Source organism: Lepus europaeus, chromosome 2 (assembly GCF_033115175.1).
Source record: "Lepus europaeus isolate LE1 chromosome 2, mLepTim1.pri, whole genome shotgun sequence".
NCBI classification, from domain to species: Eukaryota; Metazoa; Chordata; class Mammalia; order Lagomorpha; family Leporidae; genus Lepus; species Lepus europaeus.
The window spans coordinates 84,821,771-84,842,089 of record NC_084828.1 but is presented as its reverse complement, the minus strand read 5'-3'; the positions used below and the strand labels follow the sequence as shown (position 1 = coordinate 84,842,089).

General features: G+C 53.2%; 2 protein-coding genes across 2 annotated transcripts in view; one reads left to right on the top strand and one right to left on the bottom strand.

Moving 5' to 3' along the window:
- LSG1 (large 60S subunit nuclear export GTPase 1) overlaps positions 1-660 on the bottom strand; it is a 38,170-nt gene extending 37,510 nt beyond the window's left edge. Inside the window, exon 1 of the mRNA XM_062209931.1 lies at positions 506-660. Within this exon, the coding sequence (XP_062065915.1) occupies positions 506-604 (99 nt within the window). The 5' untranslated portion in view covers positions 605-660. The remainder of the gene's footprint in view (positions 1-505) is intronic.
- Positions 661-16,945: 16,285 nt separating this feature from the next.
- FAM43A (family with sequence similarity 43 member A) lies at positions 16,946-19,968 on the top strand. Its single transcript, XM_062209918.1, has one exon. The coding sequence runs from the start codon at positions 17,926-17,928 to the stop codon at positions 19,171-19,173; it is 1,248 nt and encodes a 415-aa protein (XP_062065902.1). The 5' UTR covers positions 16,946-17,925; the 3' UTR covers positions 19,174-19,968.
- The last annotated feature ends 351 nt before the right edge of the window (positions 19,969-20,319 follow it).

Here is a 20,319-nt window from a genome sequence, read left to right as displayed (position 1 = left end):
GGAGCATTAGAGCTCACCCCACGCACAGGATTTGAGAGCTGATGGCCAGAACGATGGACACAATCACACCACTTCACTCACTTTTCTAAAAGGATTCTACTCTGATCTCCCCTGGGCCACGGAATTACTAGAGCGGCTTGGAAAAGAACGGTTCCTCTTCCACAGCGGAGCCACCAGGGACGACAACAAGGATGAAACAGGGATCTGAGTTATCTTCTATCCCGGGGACACTCAAGCACGAGATCAATCAAAAACAAATTCTGCTCTTTCCTGCTCAGAAACGTCCAAGGGCCGCCGGAGCCAAGGTCTGACGCCTTTAAGACATGCTGGCAGCCAAGAAGCTGCAGACTGAGCAGCCTCGTCGCTACACTAGCCCTCCTTTCAAACCTCTTCCTCTGGACCCTGGGCCTTGTCCCGAGAATCTGCTTCTCAAACTTCCTCTCACCCTTCCAAAGCATACTCTCGAACCTAAACAGAAAGGAACAGATGGCGTCGTCTGTCTCACCCAGGAGTCAGCGTGACGGTGGCTACGGCTCCGCTGAGTCTGATGGCGGACGAGGGTCCGGCCCAGCGACCCACTGCCCGGCGCTCTCCTCCGACCCATCACAACACAGCTTCCACACCGAGCTTCTCGGGCCTTCGCGTGCGGCTTCCGCCATGCCGAGCTCGACCCCCGGAAGTGACGTATGAGCGAGCCCAAGTTGTGCAGACCCAAAATGGAGAGGGGAGAATAGAATGAATGCTTTTTGTTTACCTTGGCCTATCCGGCGCCCTATAATATGGCTGTTCTATGAATTTTTCCTTAGTTGTTTCCACGAATGTCCCAAACTGGGACAGAATGATTGAGTTAAAGGAATGGTACATTCCCTATGTGTGCGTCTGTCTTTAGGGTCCGGCGAGAAACTAGGACAATTGGAAAATATGCCCGTTCATATTCATGCGACTGACCCCGCCTCCGCGGCTGGCGTCAGGAGCAGGCGGAGATTCGGCGGCAGCAGGGTGTTTCTGTGGCGCGACGGGGACAGTTTCCTGGCGCTGGTTTCCAGCCGGCGTCCCAAGGTGTGGCGTCGCCACGGTCCGGCCCCGTGACTAAGTGTTTTTTTGTTTTGTTTACCTAGCCCTCCTTAGCCGCCGCTCGGGGAGGAAAGGCTTGGCCTGGATGGGAGTTGGAACGGGAGCTCGAATCGTATTTCCAGAGCTTGGCAAGCTTGTCCGGAAAGGCGAGAGTCTGACTCTGCCTAATTTCTAACAAACGATGTTTAATAAAAGTTCTAGACGAAATGGCATCCCGGTGAAAACAGAGAGCCGACTGCACCCGGCGGCCGGGGCGTTTGTTCCTCGCGTAGTGGTCAGGACACCCCGTGAGGTGGGCGAAGCCGTCGGCCGCTCTGAGGCTGAGAAGCACGGAGGCAACCGGAGGTGGTGCGGCGCCGGGCGCCGGACGTGCGTGTCCCCGCGTCCTGCGCCCGGCCGTCCCGGGGAGAGGTGCCGTGCGGCGCTCTGCGTGTCTCGAGGAAAGCTCAGGGTCCGGGTGGTGCCTGTGCCAGCTACATCGAGCGTGTAATGTGTGAAAACATGATGCTACGCATCATACGTATAAGCAGCCTTGTCGTTTAAAAAAAAAAAAATAAGATTTTTTAAAAAGCCAAGTCACAGGACCCAAACGCGATCTGGTCCAGTCTCACCCGAATGTGCATCTGGTGTCCCTGGGCTTCTTGTCAACAGGAAGACTGGTTCAAGGGCAGGGGTGAGGCCTGGGTCTCCGGGTCTAACACGCCTCCGGGAGATCCCTGTGCTACTGGCGTGTGGGCCACACTGTGAGTAGCACGAGTCCCCTTGGCTAGCGATGAAGGCACTGAAGTGGCTGAGGGTCGTTCACACCAAGTTAGGGGCGAGCAAAGCTGGGACCACACCACTCACCCGTTTCTGGGTTCCCTCCCATGCCCTCTGCACGCAAGGGGAGTGAACTTTGGGACTCACCCAAGCATAGGAGTTGACAAAGGTTTTGGAAGGTGGTGCGCACAGACCAGCCGAGGAATGGACCAGGGTGTGATTTGTCCCATTTCCCAACGTCAGAACAGTGTGTCTCTAAGGTCCCCAGACAGAATCTGCAGAAGCAGGACAAGGAGAAGACCCGTGGGACAAAGTCAGCACAGGTCCTGGCTACTGCTCTGCAGTTGAGTGGTTAAAGAGAAAGCCAATTCATGAAAGTAAAGAGTACATGGACTTTATTATTTTATAAATTAACCTCTTGGTATTATAATCTTGGTGTTGTCCTTTCCTTTTTAAGATTTATTTATTTATTTTGAAAGGCAGAGTTAGAGAATGGGAGACAGAGGTCTCCCACCCATTGGTTCACTCCCCAAATGGCCACAATAGCGGGAGCTGGGCCAGGCCAAAGCCAGGAATCAAGAGCTTCCTCTGGGTCTCCCATGTGGATGCAGGGGCCCAAGGACTTGGGCCATCTTCCGCTGCTTTCCCAGGCCACAGCAGAGAGCTGGATCGGAAGTGGAGCAGCCAGGACATGAACCCGCCAGCATTGCAGGCTGTGGCTTTAATCCACTGTGCCACAGCGCCAGCCCCAAGGACATGGATTTTATATTTTAATAATAGTAGTAGGAGATGGTATAAAGAAACCCACCGTGTCATTCATAGAAATCCAACCAGGAACCCGGAGTGTCACTCTGGTTCCCTTTTCCAAATTTTGTCACCCTCCTCCAGGGATTTTGAGAAAGCAACCACTTAATGTTTCTATTGCCATTTTTTGAAGGGCTCCAAGAAATCTTGACAAACTGAAGTGATCACTTAATCAGGGCTGGGGCAGGGTGTCCAAAGGACGTTGACTTGGTGGGGTTAATTAGCAGCAACTAGTCCCAGCGTACATAGCATAGATGATTCCAACATTTCCCCCAAGATGTTACTCAGATTTACCAATGACAGATTCTCTGTTTGTGTCCTGGTTGTCTTACTTGGCTAATTGGCTTAATAATAAATAATACTAACTGCTGTTTGGTGAATGGAGCAGACAAGATAGAACTGCAGGAACATTGCATAGGAGTTTGGGGACGGGGGATACCACTTTGGCTCAGATGGACGCATTTATTTTCCCAACAGCTGAGCCTTGCAAGTAAAAGCCTGGCTGGCTAGTTGTCCAGAGAAGAGGACAAGGAGGAAGGGAATTGAAGGTGTTTAAAAGACAGGACTGTGACACCAAGATTCAGAGGCATGAAGCAAGATTGAGGGGAGAGTGAGGCTCCCGGGGTGGAGAACTGAGTAAGCCGCTGGCTGCAGCCCGAGTGAGGGGGTTGCGAAGATGAATCAGCCCAGGTCCCTGCCCTGGGCTGCGGGAGCTGTCCTGCCCACACACCTCAGGGAACAGCACCAATCCGGCCAAATCCCTCCTCACTTTGTCAGGCCAGAGGAAATGCTCACCCGCCAGGCTGTGTGCAGGAGAGTGCTCAGATCCTCATTCCCCACAAGGCTGAGCCCTCGTGTTGAAGCCAAGATTCTCTGAACAGTCGGACCGGGGAGGAGGTTGGTTTGGGGATTGGAACCCTAGTATCCAGCTTCCAAACAGCGACACAGGGCATGTTCTTCCTTTAGGGCATTGCCTAATGCTCGCTTTCCTGAGTCTGCACAAATGTGGTTACAGGTTCTGAGACACACAGGCCAGGCCGTAGCTTTCAGCCATCCGGCTCCACACCTGTCTGAGACAGACTGTGGACGGGTTTCTGTTTCGTTTTTCCCTCCACCTCTTGGCCAGAAATGTGTCAGAGGCTGAAGAATTGTCCCACGGCAAGCTTGCAGCCCCGTCTCTCCTCTTCTGTTTTCTGCACCAACCCCTTCTACAAGGACATCGCAGTAGTTTGCGTAAGGTTGACAGTGGCGAAAATGGAAGTCTGGCGGTCTCCGCAGGGCATCATTGATTTAGTAGGGAAACTCCCCTTGATTATATGCTGGTCTCGGTTTATCCCTGTTCAAAGTGGGTGGATTCTCACACATGAGTGAGTTGCAATAGTTCAAGACACTTACTGGTGATTGTTAGAGATGACTAATTGGGGCCACTGCAACAAAACCTTGATCACCTGCTTGTGCACGTTATTGGGCTTGTGGGAAAGTGTGTAACAGACCTCTTGCTTGGTGACAGACTATGTATACACCATATCTGACCCGTGAGTTTATTCACAGTTCTTGTAGGTACACATGTATGGAATATCTTAAGTCTTTTATTCATGGGTGACATTTCAATCTTTTCCTACTCGATAATGAAGTGGGAGGGTATTGTTCTTTCTCTACTTTTAATTGTAGAAATAGAGATTCAAGGCCGGCGCCGCAGCTCAATAGGCTAATCCTCTGCCTGCGGCGCCAGCACACCGGGTTCTAGTCCCGGTTGGGGTGCCAGATTCTGTCCCGGCTGCCCCTCTTCCAGGCCAGCTCTCTGCTGTGGCCAGGGAGTGCAGTGGAGGATGGCCCAAGTCCTTGGGCCCTGCACCCCATGGGAGACCAGGAGAAGCACCTGGCTCCTGGCTTCAGATCAGCGCAGCGTGTTGGCCACAGCGGCCATTGGAGAGTGAACCAACGGTAAAGGAAGACCTTTCTCTCTGTCTCTCTCTCTCTCTCTCTTACTGCCCATTCTGCCTGTCAAAAAAATAAATAAATAAATAAAAGAAAAAAAGAAATATTAAAAAAATAAATAGAGATTCAATAAAGTCAAGCAAAGTAAAACCAAGTAGAGGGGGCCAGAAGTGGAATTCACGCTCAGCAACTCTACAGTGCACAGGTAGGCAGTGCAGGGCTGATCCCATTCATTTGTTACTAGGCTCTGAGGAGCCAGCACTGGACAAACTCCTTGCCTAGGAGAGATTACAATTTTGGCAGTGGTCAGCCTGATGGGGACTCCTCTGGGTCACGTGGCTCAAGTCAGAAGTGGAGCCATGGACTTCACCGCCTGGTAGGTCCTACTCCATTGGGAGGGTTGTCTGAATCCTGGGATCTTAATGTTTTGCCTCTACATGTGACCCTTTTCCTTAAGTCAGTACTAAACACACTAGTGTGTGTTAGCATGTAACCCTGGGTGGCGAAGGAGGCTGGAGTGATGTTGGAAGAGGCCAAGGTGAAGGAAGTGTCGCCGGCCGGAGGAGGAGGGACACTAGGAGTATACATGTAGCGCTGTCTCGGGGAAGGGGAGAAAGTTGTTCTGAGTAGACAAGGGAAGCAGAACCAGAGCACAAGAGCAGAAACCACAGAGTTGCAGCTTTAGGTTTAATGTGTCTGAACCTGCTCACAGCTGCAGTGGTTCAAAGATGGAAAGCATAGCTTTGTAAGGTAGTGAGCTACCAGCCACTGGGGGTGTTTAAGCAAAGGCTACATAACCAAGAATCCAGATGTCCTAAATCGGGTTTGTGCCTCACAGTGGGTGTTGGAACGGGTGACCACTAAGGTGCTCAGCACATGCCTGACCACAGAGTGCCACCTGGGTCACCCCAGGACCTGAAAGAAAGGGGAGCAAGGATGGTTGCAGCAAGGGTGTCTGGGGTGGGGAGGGGGCTGTGAACTTGAGGAGAGTGTCACACCTTGCCGTCTGTGTCAGGAGATGGCTGAGATGATGGAAGTGAGGGAGCATCTAGCAAATTCAGCCATCAGTTATGAGTATTGTTACAGATGGAGATGCTAAAAATAACCACTTCCCTTTGCTTCTGGTTTTCTACTCTTTCTTTCTGATTCAGGGTTTCTGTTCTAAAGCTAGCCACGCAGGGGTCGGACTTCTCCCTTCACATCACAGGGGACAAGCCCGCCTGACCCTTCCTCATGGGTCCTGTCCCTACCTCCAACACCCCACTTCCCCTCAGATGTTTCTTTTCTGGGACTAGATTTGGGTCCTGGCTGCAGCATGGCCCCTGCGGTTGGTGGCACTGATGAGAAGGCTCACTTGAAAGGTGAATGGTTTCCCTTCTCTTGGCTCCCTTCCCACGCATTTGCTTTTCTGCAGGGGGCCTCGTCCACGTGGCCAACATTCCACGCAAACAGCCCACGGCGGGAGAGGCTCTGTGGCAAGGGGTCCAGTGAGGACATTTCAGGAGCTTGGGCCACAAGGTAACCTCCCAAGTTTGTAGCCTTCTGGTTTTGTCAACGGTTCCTCTCTCGCTCCTCGATCTCCTTCCATGGCCTCTATTTTGAATTGACTGAGGTTCCTCAAAAGGAACCCGCAGCACCTGTGAACATGAACATGACCTTATTTGGAAAGTGAAGATTATGCTGGATTTGGGTGGGCCCTCATGCAATGACTGCAGTCCTTATAAGAACAGACACATTTAGCGGCTGGTGTTGTGGTGGCCGCCTACTGTGCCTGCATCCTATATCGGCGCCAGTTCGAGTCCTGGCTGCTCCACTTCCCATCCAGCTCCCTGCTAATGATCTGGGAAAAGCAGCAGAAGATGCCCAAGTGTTTGGACCCCTGCCGCCCATGTGAGAGATCCAGATGAAGCTCCAGGCTCCTGGATCCTGGCATCAGCCTGGCCCAGCTGGGGAGTGAACCAATGGATGGAGGGTCCCATTCTCTGTCTCTCTCTCTCCCTCTCTGTAACTCTGATTTTCAAAATAAATAAATCTTTAGAAAAAAGAAAAAGCAGAGACCCGTTTGGACACCTACACAGGAGACAGAGGGACAAGGCCATGTGACATCAGTGTTGGGGATGGAAGCAATGTGTCTCTAACCCAGGAGCCAAGAATTGCAGGCGACCACCAGAAGCTAGGAAGAAGCAAGGATGAGGCATCCTTCTGGCATGCAGAGCTGTGAGAGAATAGAGTCCTGCTGTTTGCAGGCATTTGTTATGGCAGCCCCAGGACACGAACATGGCTCCCTGCAGTCTCAGAACTGGACGGGAGCGTGCTCGACTCATCACCTGGGAGGCAGAGGCCCAGAGAGGGGCAGCAGCTCGCTCTGGGACCCTCAGTGTCAGGCCAGGGCCGGGTGTCTGGGCTGCTTCCCTTCCTCCTCTGGGTATCTGATGGCACATCTCTGCTCTGGTGCCCCTGGTGATTCACCACAGCTTGGACGATGCCTCCACCTGCCATCCAAGGCCCCCAGCCTGACTCAAACACAAATAATGCTGACTTCGGGGATCTTGGGCAAGTTTCTTAATATCACCAGGCCTCAGTCCTTCCCCTCTGGCAAATGAAGAAACTAGCACAAACCTCACAATGATGGGCACTGGACAAACTGCCTGTTCTGCAAGCTTACAGTTGGGGGTCTTGGGCAAGCGAAAAGGTTACCAGGCAGAGCAGAGGAACACAATGAACCTGAACATGATCTTGACCTCTACGGAGACCAAAGTCTCACTGGTGGCTGCCATGACAGTCACGCGTGACTCCAACCTCTTTGGGAGCGGTGCAAGCCGTCAACAAGTAGAGTTTTCATTTGGGGGCCCAGTGGGTGCTCAGTCAGAGCACAGGGAGAAAATTGTTTGATGAGGGCTGCTCCTGCTAAGTTCCCCCAAATGAGTCCCTAAGTCCCCGAAACCCTGCCCTCTTGGTGGGAGAGCAGGTGCAGGATGCGGATTCTGTGTGCTGATGTGATCCCAGGTCTTTGGCTTCTGTTTAGCAGAAGGAAAGAGCCCTGAATTGAGATTCAGGCTACCTGAGTCCAACCTTGGTGTGGGCACTAAATCACCACGTGACCATGCATGTGCCCTTGCAGGGCCACAGCTCCTCATCTGTAAAACAGGGGTGAGGGGTTTGCCAGGGTATTTGAAGGGTGCTTCCAATGCTACCAGTCTGTGCTTAGGACAGCCCCACTATTGTGAAAATGAGTAGACGGTCAGTGTTCGTTCATTCCACATTCACCATGCAGTGACTTGGCCACAGGCATTGCACTGGGAGTGGGGAGCACAGACAATGAATAACGTACAGTCCCACCCTCAGGGAGCTCATAAGCTGGTGGGGGAGGCAAAGAGTTGAAAATGATACTGTTATTAACAAGGCAAGTGCAGAGTCCCACACAAGGGAGCAGAGGGAAGGAGCTGGATAGGCCCAGGACATTTTCCTGGAGAAGACTCTACCTCGGAGAGCTCTTAAAAGTCAGCCGGAGGGACTGCCACTGTGGCGTAGCAGGTAAAGCTGCCATCTGCAGCACCGACATCCCATATGGGAAGTGGTTCCTATCCCGGCTGCTCCATCAGTGATGCAGCTCTCTGCTAATGGCCTGGGAAAAGCAGTGGAAGATGGCCCAAGTGCTTGGGCTCCTGCCGCCTACCTGAGAGACCCAGATGAAGCCCCTAGCTCCTGGCTTTGGCCTGGCCCAGTCCTGGCCATTGCAGCCATCTGGGGATGAACCAGTGGATAGAAAAATCTCTCTCTCTCCCTTTCTCTCTCTGTAACTCTGACTTTCAAATAAATAAATAAATAAATAATCTAAAAAAAGAAAAGCTCAGGAGTCGTGGAGGGGAAGTGGTAGTAGGAGGTCATTCCAGTTAGCTAAACCACAGGACCCATGGCAGGAAGAGTAAAACCCAGTTCATGAGCATAAGAAGGCTTGGCTATCTGCTGTTGTTGAGCATAAATTTCGAGGCCAGTTTAGGGGAAGAATGAGAGGTGAGAGGTAGGCAGGTGGCTACCTGAGAATTCTTGTGTGCTATAGTGAGGAACTGGGTTTGTACCCTGTGGTTGGTGGGAAGCCATCGTGGGTCGGATGAAAGAGGTACAATGTCAGCTTTGTGTTTGGCAACAGCGTGGAGGATGGCTTTGAGGAAACAGGCTCAGGAGAGAGACTCTGGGCCTGGAGGAGAGGGCCATGTGCTGTGTGAGCAGCTCAGGGGGAACCAGGCCACAAGTGACGATTCCTCTAGCTGTCTCGCTTTTGCTGGGGCAGCACCAGGTCAGCTCTGCCTAGCTCTGAGGGAAGCAGCACCCTCAGGAAACTGGAGGGGAGTTGAGTATTCAATGACAAGAGTACTCGATGGGAGAGAGGGGGGAGTCAGGGACAAGACGAATGGATGGAGATGTGTCACAGATAGCTCCAGACTTGGCTGAAATCAACACATACTTACATTTTGCAGGTTAGAATTTGGGGTGCATCTTACTGGGCCAATATCAAGGTGTGAGGAGGGCTGTGTTCCTTTCTGGAAGCTCCGGGGGGAAGATTCAGGCCTTATCTTTGCTAGCTCCTACAGGATGCCTGCATCCTTTAACCTCAGCTCCTACTCTGTCTTCAAAGCCAGCAAGGGTGGGTTGAGTTCTCATATTGCTTCATTCTGACCTTCCCCTGTGGCTCCTATTTTTTTTTTAAAAAACTTGAGATGAGGGGCCAGCATTGTGGCATAGCAGGTTAAATCACTCCCTGCAGCACCATGGTCATAGCACCAGTTCAAGTCCTGGCTGCTCTGTTTCCAATCCAGCTCCTGGATAACATGCCTGGGAAAGCAGCAAAAGATGCCACCATCCACTTGGGAGATCCTGATAGCGTTCCAGGCTGCTGGCTTTAGCCTGGCAATTGTGACCATTTGGGGAGTGAACCAGCAGATGGAAGATTTCTGTTTCTCCTTCTCTCTGTGTGTCATTCTGCCTTTAAAATAAATAAAATCTTTTAAAAAATGAGCTAAAGGGTTGGCATTGTGGCATAGCAGGTAAAGCCACCACCTGTGATGCTGGCATCTTGTATGGACACAGGTTTGTGTCCTGGCTGCTCCACTTCTGATCCAGCTCCTAGCTAATGGCCTGGGAAAAGAAGCAGAAGGTGGCCCAAGTATATGGGCCCCTGCTACTCATGTAGGCTACTGGAATGAAGCTGCAGGCTCCCGGCTTCATTGCAGTCATTTGAGAAGTGAACCAGTAGATGGAAGATCTCTCTCTCTCTCTCTCTCTCTATATATATATATATATAACTCTTTCTTTTCTTTTCACTTTTTAAAAAATATTTTCAAAAATTTGTTTGAGAAGTAGAGTTTCAGATGTAGAGAAGGAGAGACAAAGATTTTCCATCTGCTTCAAGGGCCGGAGCTGAGCTCATCTGAAGCTGGGAGCCAGGAGCTTCTTCCAGGTCTCCCATGTTGGTGCAGTGGCCCAAGTACATCCTCCACTGCTTTCCCAGGCCACAGCAGAGAGCTGGATTGGAAGATGAGCACCTGGGACATGAACTGGCACCCATGTGGGATACTGGTACTGTATAAGGCAGAGGCTTATCCTACTACACCACAGCTCCAGCCCCAACTCTGACTTTCAAATAAATAAATAAATCTTTTTTAAAGATTGAGATTCTTATAACATTAACCATTTTAAAAATATTTATTTATTTGAAAGTCAGAGTTACAGAGAGAGAAAAGAGAGAGAGAGAGAGAGAGAGAGAGGTCTTCCAACCACTGGTTCACTCCCTAATTGGCTGCAATGGCCAGAGCTGAGCCGATCTAAAGCCAGGAGCCAGAAGCTTCTTTAGGGTCACCCACACGGGTTCAGGGCCCCAAGGACTTGGGCCATCTTCTACTGCTTTTCCAAGCCATGGCAGAGAGCTGAATTGGAAGTGGAGCAGCCAGGACTCAAACTGGCACCCATATGGAATACCAGCACTGCAGGTGGCGAATGTACCCGCTACGCCACAGTGCTGGCCCCCAAATTAACCATTTTTTTTTTAAAAAAGATTTATTTATTTGAAAGGGAGAGAGAAATATCTTCTATCTGCTGAGTCATTCTCTAGATAGTCCCAATGGCCAGGGCTGGGCCAGGCTGAAGCCAGGAGCCAGGAGCTTCATCCAGTCTCCCACTTTGGGTGACAAGGGCCCAAACACCTGCGCCATATTCCGCTGCTTTTCTCAGGCCATTAGCAGGGAGCTAGATTGGAAGTGGAGCAGCCTGGACTTGAACTGACGCGCATATGGGATAGAAGTGTGGCAGGCAGCTGCTTTACCTATTACACCACACTGCCAGCTGCAAAATTAACCATTTTAAGGTGAAAAATAAAATGGCATTTGAGGGGCACAAGTTTGGCCTAGCAGTTAAGCAATGTGTTAGCATATCTATATGCCACATTGGAGTACCTGGGTTCAAGTCCTGGCTCTGGCTCCTGATTGGTGCTTTCTGCTATTGCACGCCCTGGGAAGCAGCAGTGATGACTCAAGTAATTGGGTTCACGTGGGAGACCCAGATGGAATTCCTGGTTTGCAATTTCAGCTGTGGCTGTTGTGGGCATTTGGTGAGTGAAACCAGTAGATGGAAGCTCTCGTTCTCTCTCTGTCTGCCTTACATAAATAAATACATGGCATTTAGTACACTCCCAATGTTGTACAATCACCACCTCTGTCTAGTTCCAAACATTTTCATCAGCCCAGTAAGAAACCTGTATATACTGCGCACTTGCTCCCCGCGTCCTCCTCCTCCCACGGCTGGCAGCCATCAGCCTGCGATCTGTGGAGTCACCTATCCTGGATATTTCATACAAATGGAGCCCTGCAATCTGTGAGCCTTTGTGTCTGGCTTCTTTGACTGCACATACCACTTTTCAGGCTCCCTCTTCCATGTTTAGGGACCTGTGTGATGACACTGGCCCCGACTGGATAATCCGGGCTAATCTCCCTATTTTAAGTGCAGCTGGTTGGCAGCCTCAATTCCATCTGCAGTCTCAGTTCCCCTGGGCCCTGGAACAGATTCCCAGGTTTCAGGGATTGGGAGCTTGACATGTTTTGGGGGGAGGGGCACATCATTCTGCCTTTATAGACGAGGTCACAGTGTGCAATGCGTCACTGACTGAGGGATTCCACCCATCAGGCCAGCTCCAGGCAGAGCACACAGGCTATGGGGAGTGGCTCATGTATGTTTCGGGTGGGAGGAGGAATGAAAACAGCTCAAGGAGCTGGTAGTGGAAGAACCAGAAGAGGCTAGGCTGGAGCTCTGCGAACATTAGTGTGTGACCCCAGGGGAGCCTGGGCATGCACACTCCCGGGCCCCGCTCCAGAGATGTGGATATAGAGGGGGATCAGGCATCAGTCCAGGGAATTGTGATGCAAGTGAGTCCACTCCGCGAGCAGTGCCGTGCGGCTCCCAGAGGGCTTACCCAGGTTAAGAAGCTGGTGTGATGGGGTCAGGAATGACAACGGCTGGGATCATGGAGCGGGATTTTGAACCTTGAGAGTCCTTGAACCTTTTGAACTCATTCTCTTGAACCTTTTGAGCTCTCCTCTTCAGCTGTGCCCTTTGCCTAGGACAATGTTGTTCATATATGTGATTTAAAAAATTTCTAGTAGCCACATGAAAGAAGCAGGCAAAATTAATTTTATTCTTTTAAAGTATTGATTTATTTATTTGACAGGCACAGAGACAGAGACCAAGAAAGCACCCCCTTCTACAGGTTCACTCCCCAACTGCCTACAACGTACCTTGGCTGGAGCTGGAGCCAGGAGCCCAGAACTCAATGCAGGTCTCCATGTGGGTGGCAGGAGCTCGATCACTTGAGCCACCACTGCTGCCTCCCAGGGTCTGCATTAGCAGGAAGCTGGAATCAGGAGCCAAGGCCAGGGGTCAGATCTAGATGTCCTGGTATAGGACACAGGCATCTTAGCTGCTAGGCCGAATGCTGGCCCCTACTTTTTTTTTTCTCCTTTAAATATTTATTTATTTGAAAGGCATAGTTACAGAGAGGCAGAGGCAGAGAAAGAGAGAGAGAGAGAGAGAAGTCTTCCATCTACTCGTTCACTCTCCAAATGGCTGCAATGGCCAGAGCTAGGCCAATCTGAAGCCAGGAGCTAGGAGCTTTCTCCTGGTCTCCCATGTGGGTGCAGGGCCCCAAGGACTTGAGCCATCTTCTACTGCTTTCCCAGGCCATAGCAGAGAGCTGGATGGGAAATAGAGCAGCTGGGACTTGAACTGGCACCCATACAGCATGCCAGCACTGCAGCCAGCAGCTTTACCTGCTTTGCCACAGCGCCAGCCCTGGCCCCTACTTTTAATACTATATTTTATTGAATTCAGCATAGTTAAAATATTATCATTTTCCAGTTCATGTAAAATTATTGAAACATCATATATTCTTTCTTTGTTTTCAGAATCCAGAGTGTTTTTCACATTGTAGCACGTCTCCATCCGGTCAGCTGTATTTCAGATGCTCAGTACCCACATGTGGCCAGGGACTGCCATACTGGCCAGCACGGGCTAGACTGCTCCCCTTATCTTTGCACGGCTGCCTCCATCTCATTCAGGCCTCGGCCCAGGGCAACACATTTCTTGACCGTGCTGTCTAAACCAGCCAGCATCCTCTACTACTAACACTGCTTCCTTTTCTTCAGAGACTTATCACTGCCTGATATTGTTTTCTTTGTTTGTTTGTTTTTAAAGATTTTTTATTATTTATTTGACAGGTAGACAGTGAGAGGGAGAGACAGAGAGAAAGGTCTTCCTTCCATTGGTTCACCCCCCAAATGGCCACTACGGCCGGTGCTGTGCTGATCCAAAGCCAGGAGCCAGGTGCTTCCTCCTGGTCTCCCACGCGGGTGCAGGTGCCCAAGCACTTGGGCCATCCTCCACTGCCTTCCCGGGCCACAGCAGAGAGCTGGACTGGAAGAGGAGCAACCGGGACTAGAACCTGGAGCCCTGACCAGGACTAGAAACCGGGGTGCTGGCGCCGAAGGCGGAGGATTAGCCAAGTGAGCCACGTTGCCGGCCCCACTGCCTGATATTGTATTAATTACTTGTAATTATCTGCCTCCCCATTAGCTCTAAATCCCATGAAGGCAAACACCTATCTGTCTTCTTTATGCTCTACCCCCAGCAACCACATCACATAGACGCTCAACAAATATTTGTTGAATGGCTTAGAAGATTCCAGATTCATCATTTGTCATCTCTGAAGTCAATGTCCACTCAATGGGTTGTTGGAGGAGGGGGTGGGGAGGGAATTATACAAGACATAAAGAGGGAGAAAGTGAGCCCAAGGACCTTGAGTGAGGAAGAAAAGCTGATTCTGAGACATCATGCCGGGGGCCAGAACCCTTGGCCACAGCATTTTCTTCCAGATGTGATTGGCAGCATATTGATTTAACCACAGGCTTAGCTTGGTGGGAACCATCCCACCAAGTGGCACTTCTGCTGGCTACCAGTAGATGGGGCAGTGTCCTTAAAAGTACAGACATTTCTGAGCCCCACTCCGCGGATGTTCTGTCCTGGGTCCCGGGCCTGTGCTGTGGGCTCATGAAGGGCGAGGCCAGCTTTCCCAGCTGGACCAGGCAGTTTCAGTTGTGACGTGTGTGCTCTCAGCGGGGGTGGCCGATTTCTCCCCACAAGGTGAAGTGGGCCCAGAGGCTGGTGCAGGCCGCTGGGAGACTGCGGGTTTTCCTCCTGGGTTGCCGAGCAGGACTCGCACACCAGAGGGTCCAATTTGCCCAGAATCTCTGCTGTCCTGAAGTTGAAAACAAGCTTGCTAAGAAGGCAGTCAAGACATGACAGGGACCAGGTAGCATGAGCAGCTCTGAGGACATGTGCGTCAGAGACGGGGTGGCCAGTGGACTCCTTCCCACCACCCTGGTGCCCTGGTTGCTCCGCCATGTGTGAGGTGCGAGGTGGTGCCTCCTGCAGAGGCTGAGAGCAGGCCTCACTCTGTTCCCACCATCGCTCCCTCTTCCTCCTTTCCAAGCCTTTTGACCCTTGCACCTCTGAGCCACTCAGAAACGGTTAACTCCTTGAGCACGATGTTTTCTTCTGTAGGGTTTAGACTTTGAGATCATGGACCGGTAAAAGCCAGTTAGCACAGGTGAATTCGGTAGTTTTCATCAGCATTTTCAGCCTTTGGAGCACATTGGGTCTACTTCATTGCCACTGCAAGCTGTTTCAGAAATGTGAGCAGAAGAGAATTCACGCTGGCTTCCAAGGCTTATTGAAGTCCTAACCAGCTCTTGTCATAGGGTGTCTGACACCCTTCCATGAAGCAGGAGAGGAGGGCGTTAGGGCTCTACTTGAAGGACCCAGAGGACCGGTCTGTGGTGAAAAGGCAGACCAGGAGGGCCCTGCTGTGGTCTGGCTATGATCTGAGAGCTGCCCAAAGGTTCACAGTGGGGCAGAACCTTGAAGAGGCGGGGCCTAGTGCAAGGTAATTAGGTCATGGGCACTCTGCCCCCACAGGGATTGATGTAGTTCCTCCCACAAGAATGGGTGGCTATAAAAGGTGAGTCTGACCCCTGGATCCCTTGGTTTCCTGTCTCCCCGAGTCATCCTTGCCACACACAGTCCCAGCACTGTGATGCCATCCCCCAAGAAGCCTGCACCAGACCCTGAAAAGGTGGAGCCACCCGATCTTGGATTTCCAGCCTCCCCCAAATACAGGCTGAAGACAAACTCCATTTTTATACGTTACCTGACCTCAGATATTTTGTTATAGCAACTGAAAATGGAGCTGCAGAGGCCCTAAAAGCAAGATCAGGAAACTTTCTCCTCTCATTGTTACAATCATTCAGTTCCATCGTAATCTGTACGTGGGAATGCATTCTCATGCTTCTGTCATTTTGCTGTCCTCTCTACCTGGAAAGCCTTCAGTCCTTTCCTGTTTGGAAAAATCTTGTTTTCCCCTACAACATCGCCACCTCCATGAAGGCTGTTCTGATTTTCAATGAACCTTTTCTTCTTCCAGCTTCTGGTATTTGTGTCTTTCTCACAGCACTTAGCTCACCCTGTCTTCTTTTCACACACATCTCTCATTCGTCAATTCAGCATTTGTTGGGTGCTTATTTGTACCCCACACTGGGGACCCGGAATCCAACATTCCCGACGAAGCCCAGAGTCGGGTGGAGTTTACATCCTTCACTGGACTGGGAGCTTCTTGGAGCCAGGGGTGGGGTCTGTTACTAGCGCCAAAAGGTACTCAGAAAAATTAGTTAAATTGAAACTCAGCACCTATGACCCCAAGAAAAATTGCTTTAGAGTTCAAAGGAAGGTTAAAAGTGGCCAGGAGTAGCCGCCATGGCTCCGAAATGAGGATCTGGAATGGAAGCACAATACATTCAAAACCCTCAGTGGACGGGGCCGGTGGGAAGGACCAGCCCGGGGATCTGCTGCGGCGTGGTCCCACCGTGGCTCACATAGTCCAGCTCCCAGTCTTTCTGCTCTCGCCGCACAGACTGGAGAGGCAAGCAGGTGATTTCAAGGGCTCAGCAGTGAGTTCCTGGCCAAGGGTCAAGCCAGATGATTAAAACATTGTCCACTTGGCACAGGAAAAAACAAAACAAAAAAAGCATGATTAACGCCATTGTGACTCCCCGCGGAGGGGGTCAGGCAGTATATGACACCCAAATAAAACACTGTCATTTGAAGTTTTATTAGGAATTCGCATCCAAAATGTGTCAATGACATAATAAAACTGAATGACTGGCCTGCCCAAGTAAACTGGACTCCAACCACACACAAGTATTACTAAGATGTTGTGTGCCTCTCAGAAAACTGCTCTCCACTGAGGCCTGTCAACAGGCTGGGGTCAGGAGCTGGAAGCATCTATTGAGTGTATGTTATCCCCATCCAGTTCACTGCAGACACCTTGGCATTCACCGTGGCTTTTTGCTGTCTCCCTATGGATTCCAAGCTTCAAGATAGTGGGAAGTGAGTGTCTTTGTCCCTTTCCCTTGTAATAGAATGAAATTCTGAAAACAGTAATACTAAACAGTACCCAGCGATTCTCAGAGAGCTGTCATACAAGGAGGAAAAGACACTATTTCCCCAACCTTTTCGCACCGGAAATTAGACCGTACAACCTCATCCTCCACTACCTCCCCCAGAAGTTTCGATCTAGTCCTACATTTATTCCGTGAGTTGCAATTCAGCCTGGGGGTGGAGTGCTAGAGTTCCAGTTCCCTTTGCAGTTGGGTCCAGCCAGGTCTCGGTGCTTTCCATACTTAAAAGAGAGGCTGGTTAATTTGGAATGTAATCGCGGGATTGGACCGGTCTCCCCCCTCCCTTGGCCAATGGCGCAACCGGGTCCCTTTAAGAGACCAGGAATCCGTCGGGCGTCGGAGTCCGAAACGGATCCTCTCCTCTGGCCTGCTCCTCCCCTGTCCCCGCGCGGCGAATGGTTCGCGCCGGCCTATATTTACCCGAGATCTTCCTCCCGGACGGCAAGGATGTGAGGCGGGCGAGCCAGCTACGGCTCGCGGCACCGGAGAGGGCGAGCTGCAGAGGCGAGCAGCCGACCGAGGACAGCCGGGGAGGGAAGGAATGAGGTAGCGGCGGGCCCCGGAGCCGGCCATGCGCGCGCCCCGCCCTCGGAGCCCAGCGCTGCCCCGGCCGGGCCAGCCCGGACAGTGAGCGGCCGGAGCGAGGATGCGGTGAGCCCCAGCAGGACTGCTGCGCTGGGCCCCCGCCGCCACCGGACCCACCGCCCGACCGCTCTCCGGGCACGCCGCGGACCTGGGACCAGCCCCGCCGGGGGCGCCCCGTGGGGGTGGGGAGCACTGGCCCCTGGCACTCTCACGGGAGAGTTTCGGCGGCTTCTGGCCCCAGTCCCCGGGGCTGGGGGCAGGGGGTGCCTTTTTACGTTTGCGGAGGAGTGCGCGGACAGCCTCGCACCATCCCGGGCGCTTTGGCCGGGGGCACCCTCCGTTGTATTTGCTCGCGCGCATCTAGCTTGTTTCTCAGACATTTTCCGCTCCGCTCCTATCCTCTTTCTCTTTTTGTTGCCTGCCTGAGACTCCGCGGTCCTCCTTTGCCCAGGCTGGGCTAATTCGGTGCGCGCGCGCCCCCGTTCCCCCTTTATTTTTCCACACTCGAAACAATATTCCCTCCCCTGCCCCCCGCGGGGTTCCCTAGCACTATTTGTCCTCTCGTCCCCTCCCCCCTCCAACTCCCTACTCGCAGAGTTTTATTTTTCGGTCTTGCCCGGGCCGAGCCCGGCCGGAGCTGGTGGCTCAGCGGGGCCCGCACCCGGCGCTCCGCCGCCGCCGCCCAGCAGCGCCGGGGCGCCCTCCGGAGATGCTGCCGTGGAAGAAGCACAAGTTCGAGCTGCTGGCCGAGGCGCCGCCGCGGCAGGCGTCCAAGCCCAAGGGCTACGCCGTGAGCCTGCACTACTCGGCGCTCAGCTCGCTCGCGCGGGCGTGCCCCGAAGGCGCGCTCAGCCGGGTGGGCAGCATGTTCCGCTCCAAGCGCAAGAAGCTGCACATCACCAGCGAGGACCCCACCTACACCGTGCTCTACCTGGGCAATGCCACCACCATCCAGGCGCGCGGCGACGGCTGCACCGACTTAGCTGTGGGCAAGATCTGGAGCAAAAGCGAGGCGGGCCGTCAGGGCACCAAGATGAAGCTGACCGTGAGTGCGCAGGGGATCCGCATGGTGCACGCCGAAGAGCGCGCGCTGCGCCGCCCGGGCCACCTCTACCTGCTGCACCGCGTCACCTACTGCGTGGCGGACGCGCGACTCCCCAAGGTCTTCGCCTGGGTGTACCGGCACGAGCTGAAGCACAAGGCAGTCATGTTGCGCTGCCACGCCGTGCTGGTGTCCAAGCCCGAGAAGGCGCAAGCCATGGCCCTGCTGCTCTACCAGACGTCGGCCAACGCTCTGGCGGAATTTAAACGCCTCAAACGGCGGGACGACGCGCGCCACCAGCAGCAGGAGCTGGTGGGCGCGCACACCATCCCGCTAGTGCCGCTGCGCAAGCTGCTCCTGCACGGGCCCTGCTGCTACAAGCCGCCGGTGGAGCGCAGCCGCAGCGCGCCCAAGCTCGGCTCCATCACCGAGGACCTGCTCGGCGAGCAGCAGGAGCAGGAGCTGCAGGAGGAGGGGGAGGAGGAGCAGCCCGAGGCCTGCTTGGAAGAGGAGGAGGAGGCGGGGGAGGCCGAGACGCAAGGGGCGCTGGTGGTGGCCATGCACTTGGAATGCGGGGACTTGCTGGACACGCTGGAGAACGACCGCGAGGAGGCTCCGGGGGGCGGCGGGGTCTCGGTGGGCCCCGGCGCCGGGCCGCCGCCCCTGCTGTTGGGCAGCGCCTCGGACATGAAGGCCGAGCTGTCGCAGCTTATTAGCGACCTGGGCGAGCTCAGCTTCGGCAACGACGTGCGCACCCTGCAGGCCGACTTGCGGGTGACGCGCCTGCTGTCGGGCGAGAGCACCGGCAGCGAGAGCTCCATCGAGGGCGGGGGCCCGGACGCCGCCTCCGTCCCCGCCGGGGACCCGTCCGGCAACACCGGCAGCGCCAGCCCCGAGGAGCCGCGCTCGGGCTGAGAGCCGCGCCCACGGGGGCTCCCTAACCGCGGTTCCGACCTGGTCCCCGTCCCTGGCCCCTCGTCCCGGGACAGGGAAATGGGGCACTCCTGAGTTCTCTCCGGCCGCCACCCTCCACCCGTCCGCGACGCCCCAGTACTTGGCTCTGTTGGAGGCGGCTCGGGTTGCGCAAGGGTTAGTGGGGGGTGCTGTGTGACCCCGGGAAATCCCACAACGGAGAGATGGGGGTGAGGGGGCCCCCGGGGCTGCAGGGGCGCGAGGTGCCTGGCCCCGGCTTCCTGTTTGCGGACAGCTGGGCCGGACGAGGAGGGGTTAACTTCCTCCCCGACCCCCCTGAGGGGAGGGCCTTGCGCTGTCATTGCCGTGTCATTAAAAACGTTCGAGCCTTTCGGGAGGCCTCCGCACCTCCCGTTCTGTTTGGTTCCAGAGCTTGTGCTGTTTACCTCAGACTGAGACCCTTGAAAACCTGCCAAATTCCTCAAATAACTGTTTTATTTGGGGGGGGGGGGAGTGAAAGCAAGCTGCAAGTTGTTTACAGTTAAAGACATCTAATATCTAAAAAAAAGGAGCTCTCCTTTAGAAACACACGCACCTTCCTCCTGTTCAGAAGATCTCACTCCGTGCCGCTGTGTAAAATATTTTTGCACTGTTGTGAAGTATTTTTGACTTTTTTTTGTACGTAACCGTGTTCTCAGAGCTGGATGTTTTATACCTTTTGCTGTGCAAAAGAAACATATAACATGTTGTGCGGTTGTATATACAGAAATGTGGATAAAGCAATTTGTTATTTTTTAAGAGTGGCACTGTTCTGGTTCTGTTTGCCTGCCAGTGGGGAGAGAATAAAGAGGAAAATTGGACAGAACAGGTAAGCGTCCGAAGTGCTGCTGCAGGTGCCTGGTGTGGGCGTGGGAGGGGCTGTGTGTGTGTGTGTGTGTGTGTGTTGGGAGAGGATTTGAGAAGGGACCCTTCTTTCTGGGGTCAGACTGGGCCTGGGGCCTGTGTATGGGGGCCAGTCTTCTCCAGGGCTACATGAGTGTGGACTTCTGTTGTTGTTCTGAGTTAACCTTTGGAGGGGCTGGGGTGAATACCATTTTCCATCTTGGCCTGTGAGGTTGTTTATGCAGGAGTGACTTTTGAAGTCACTGA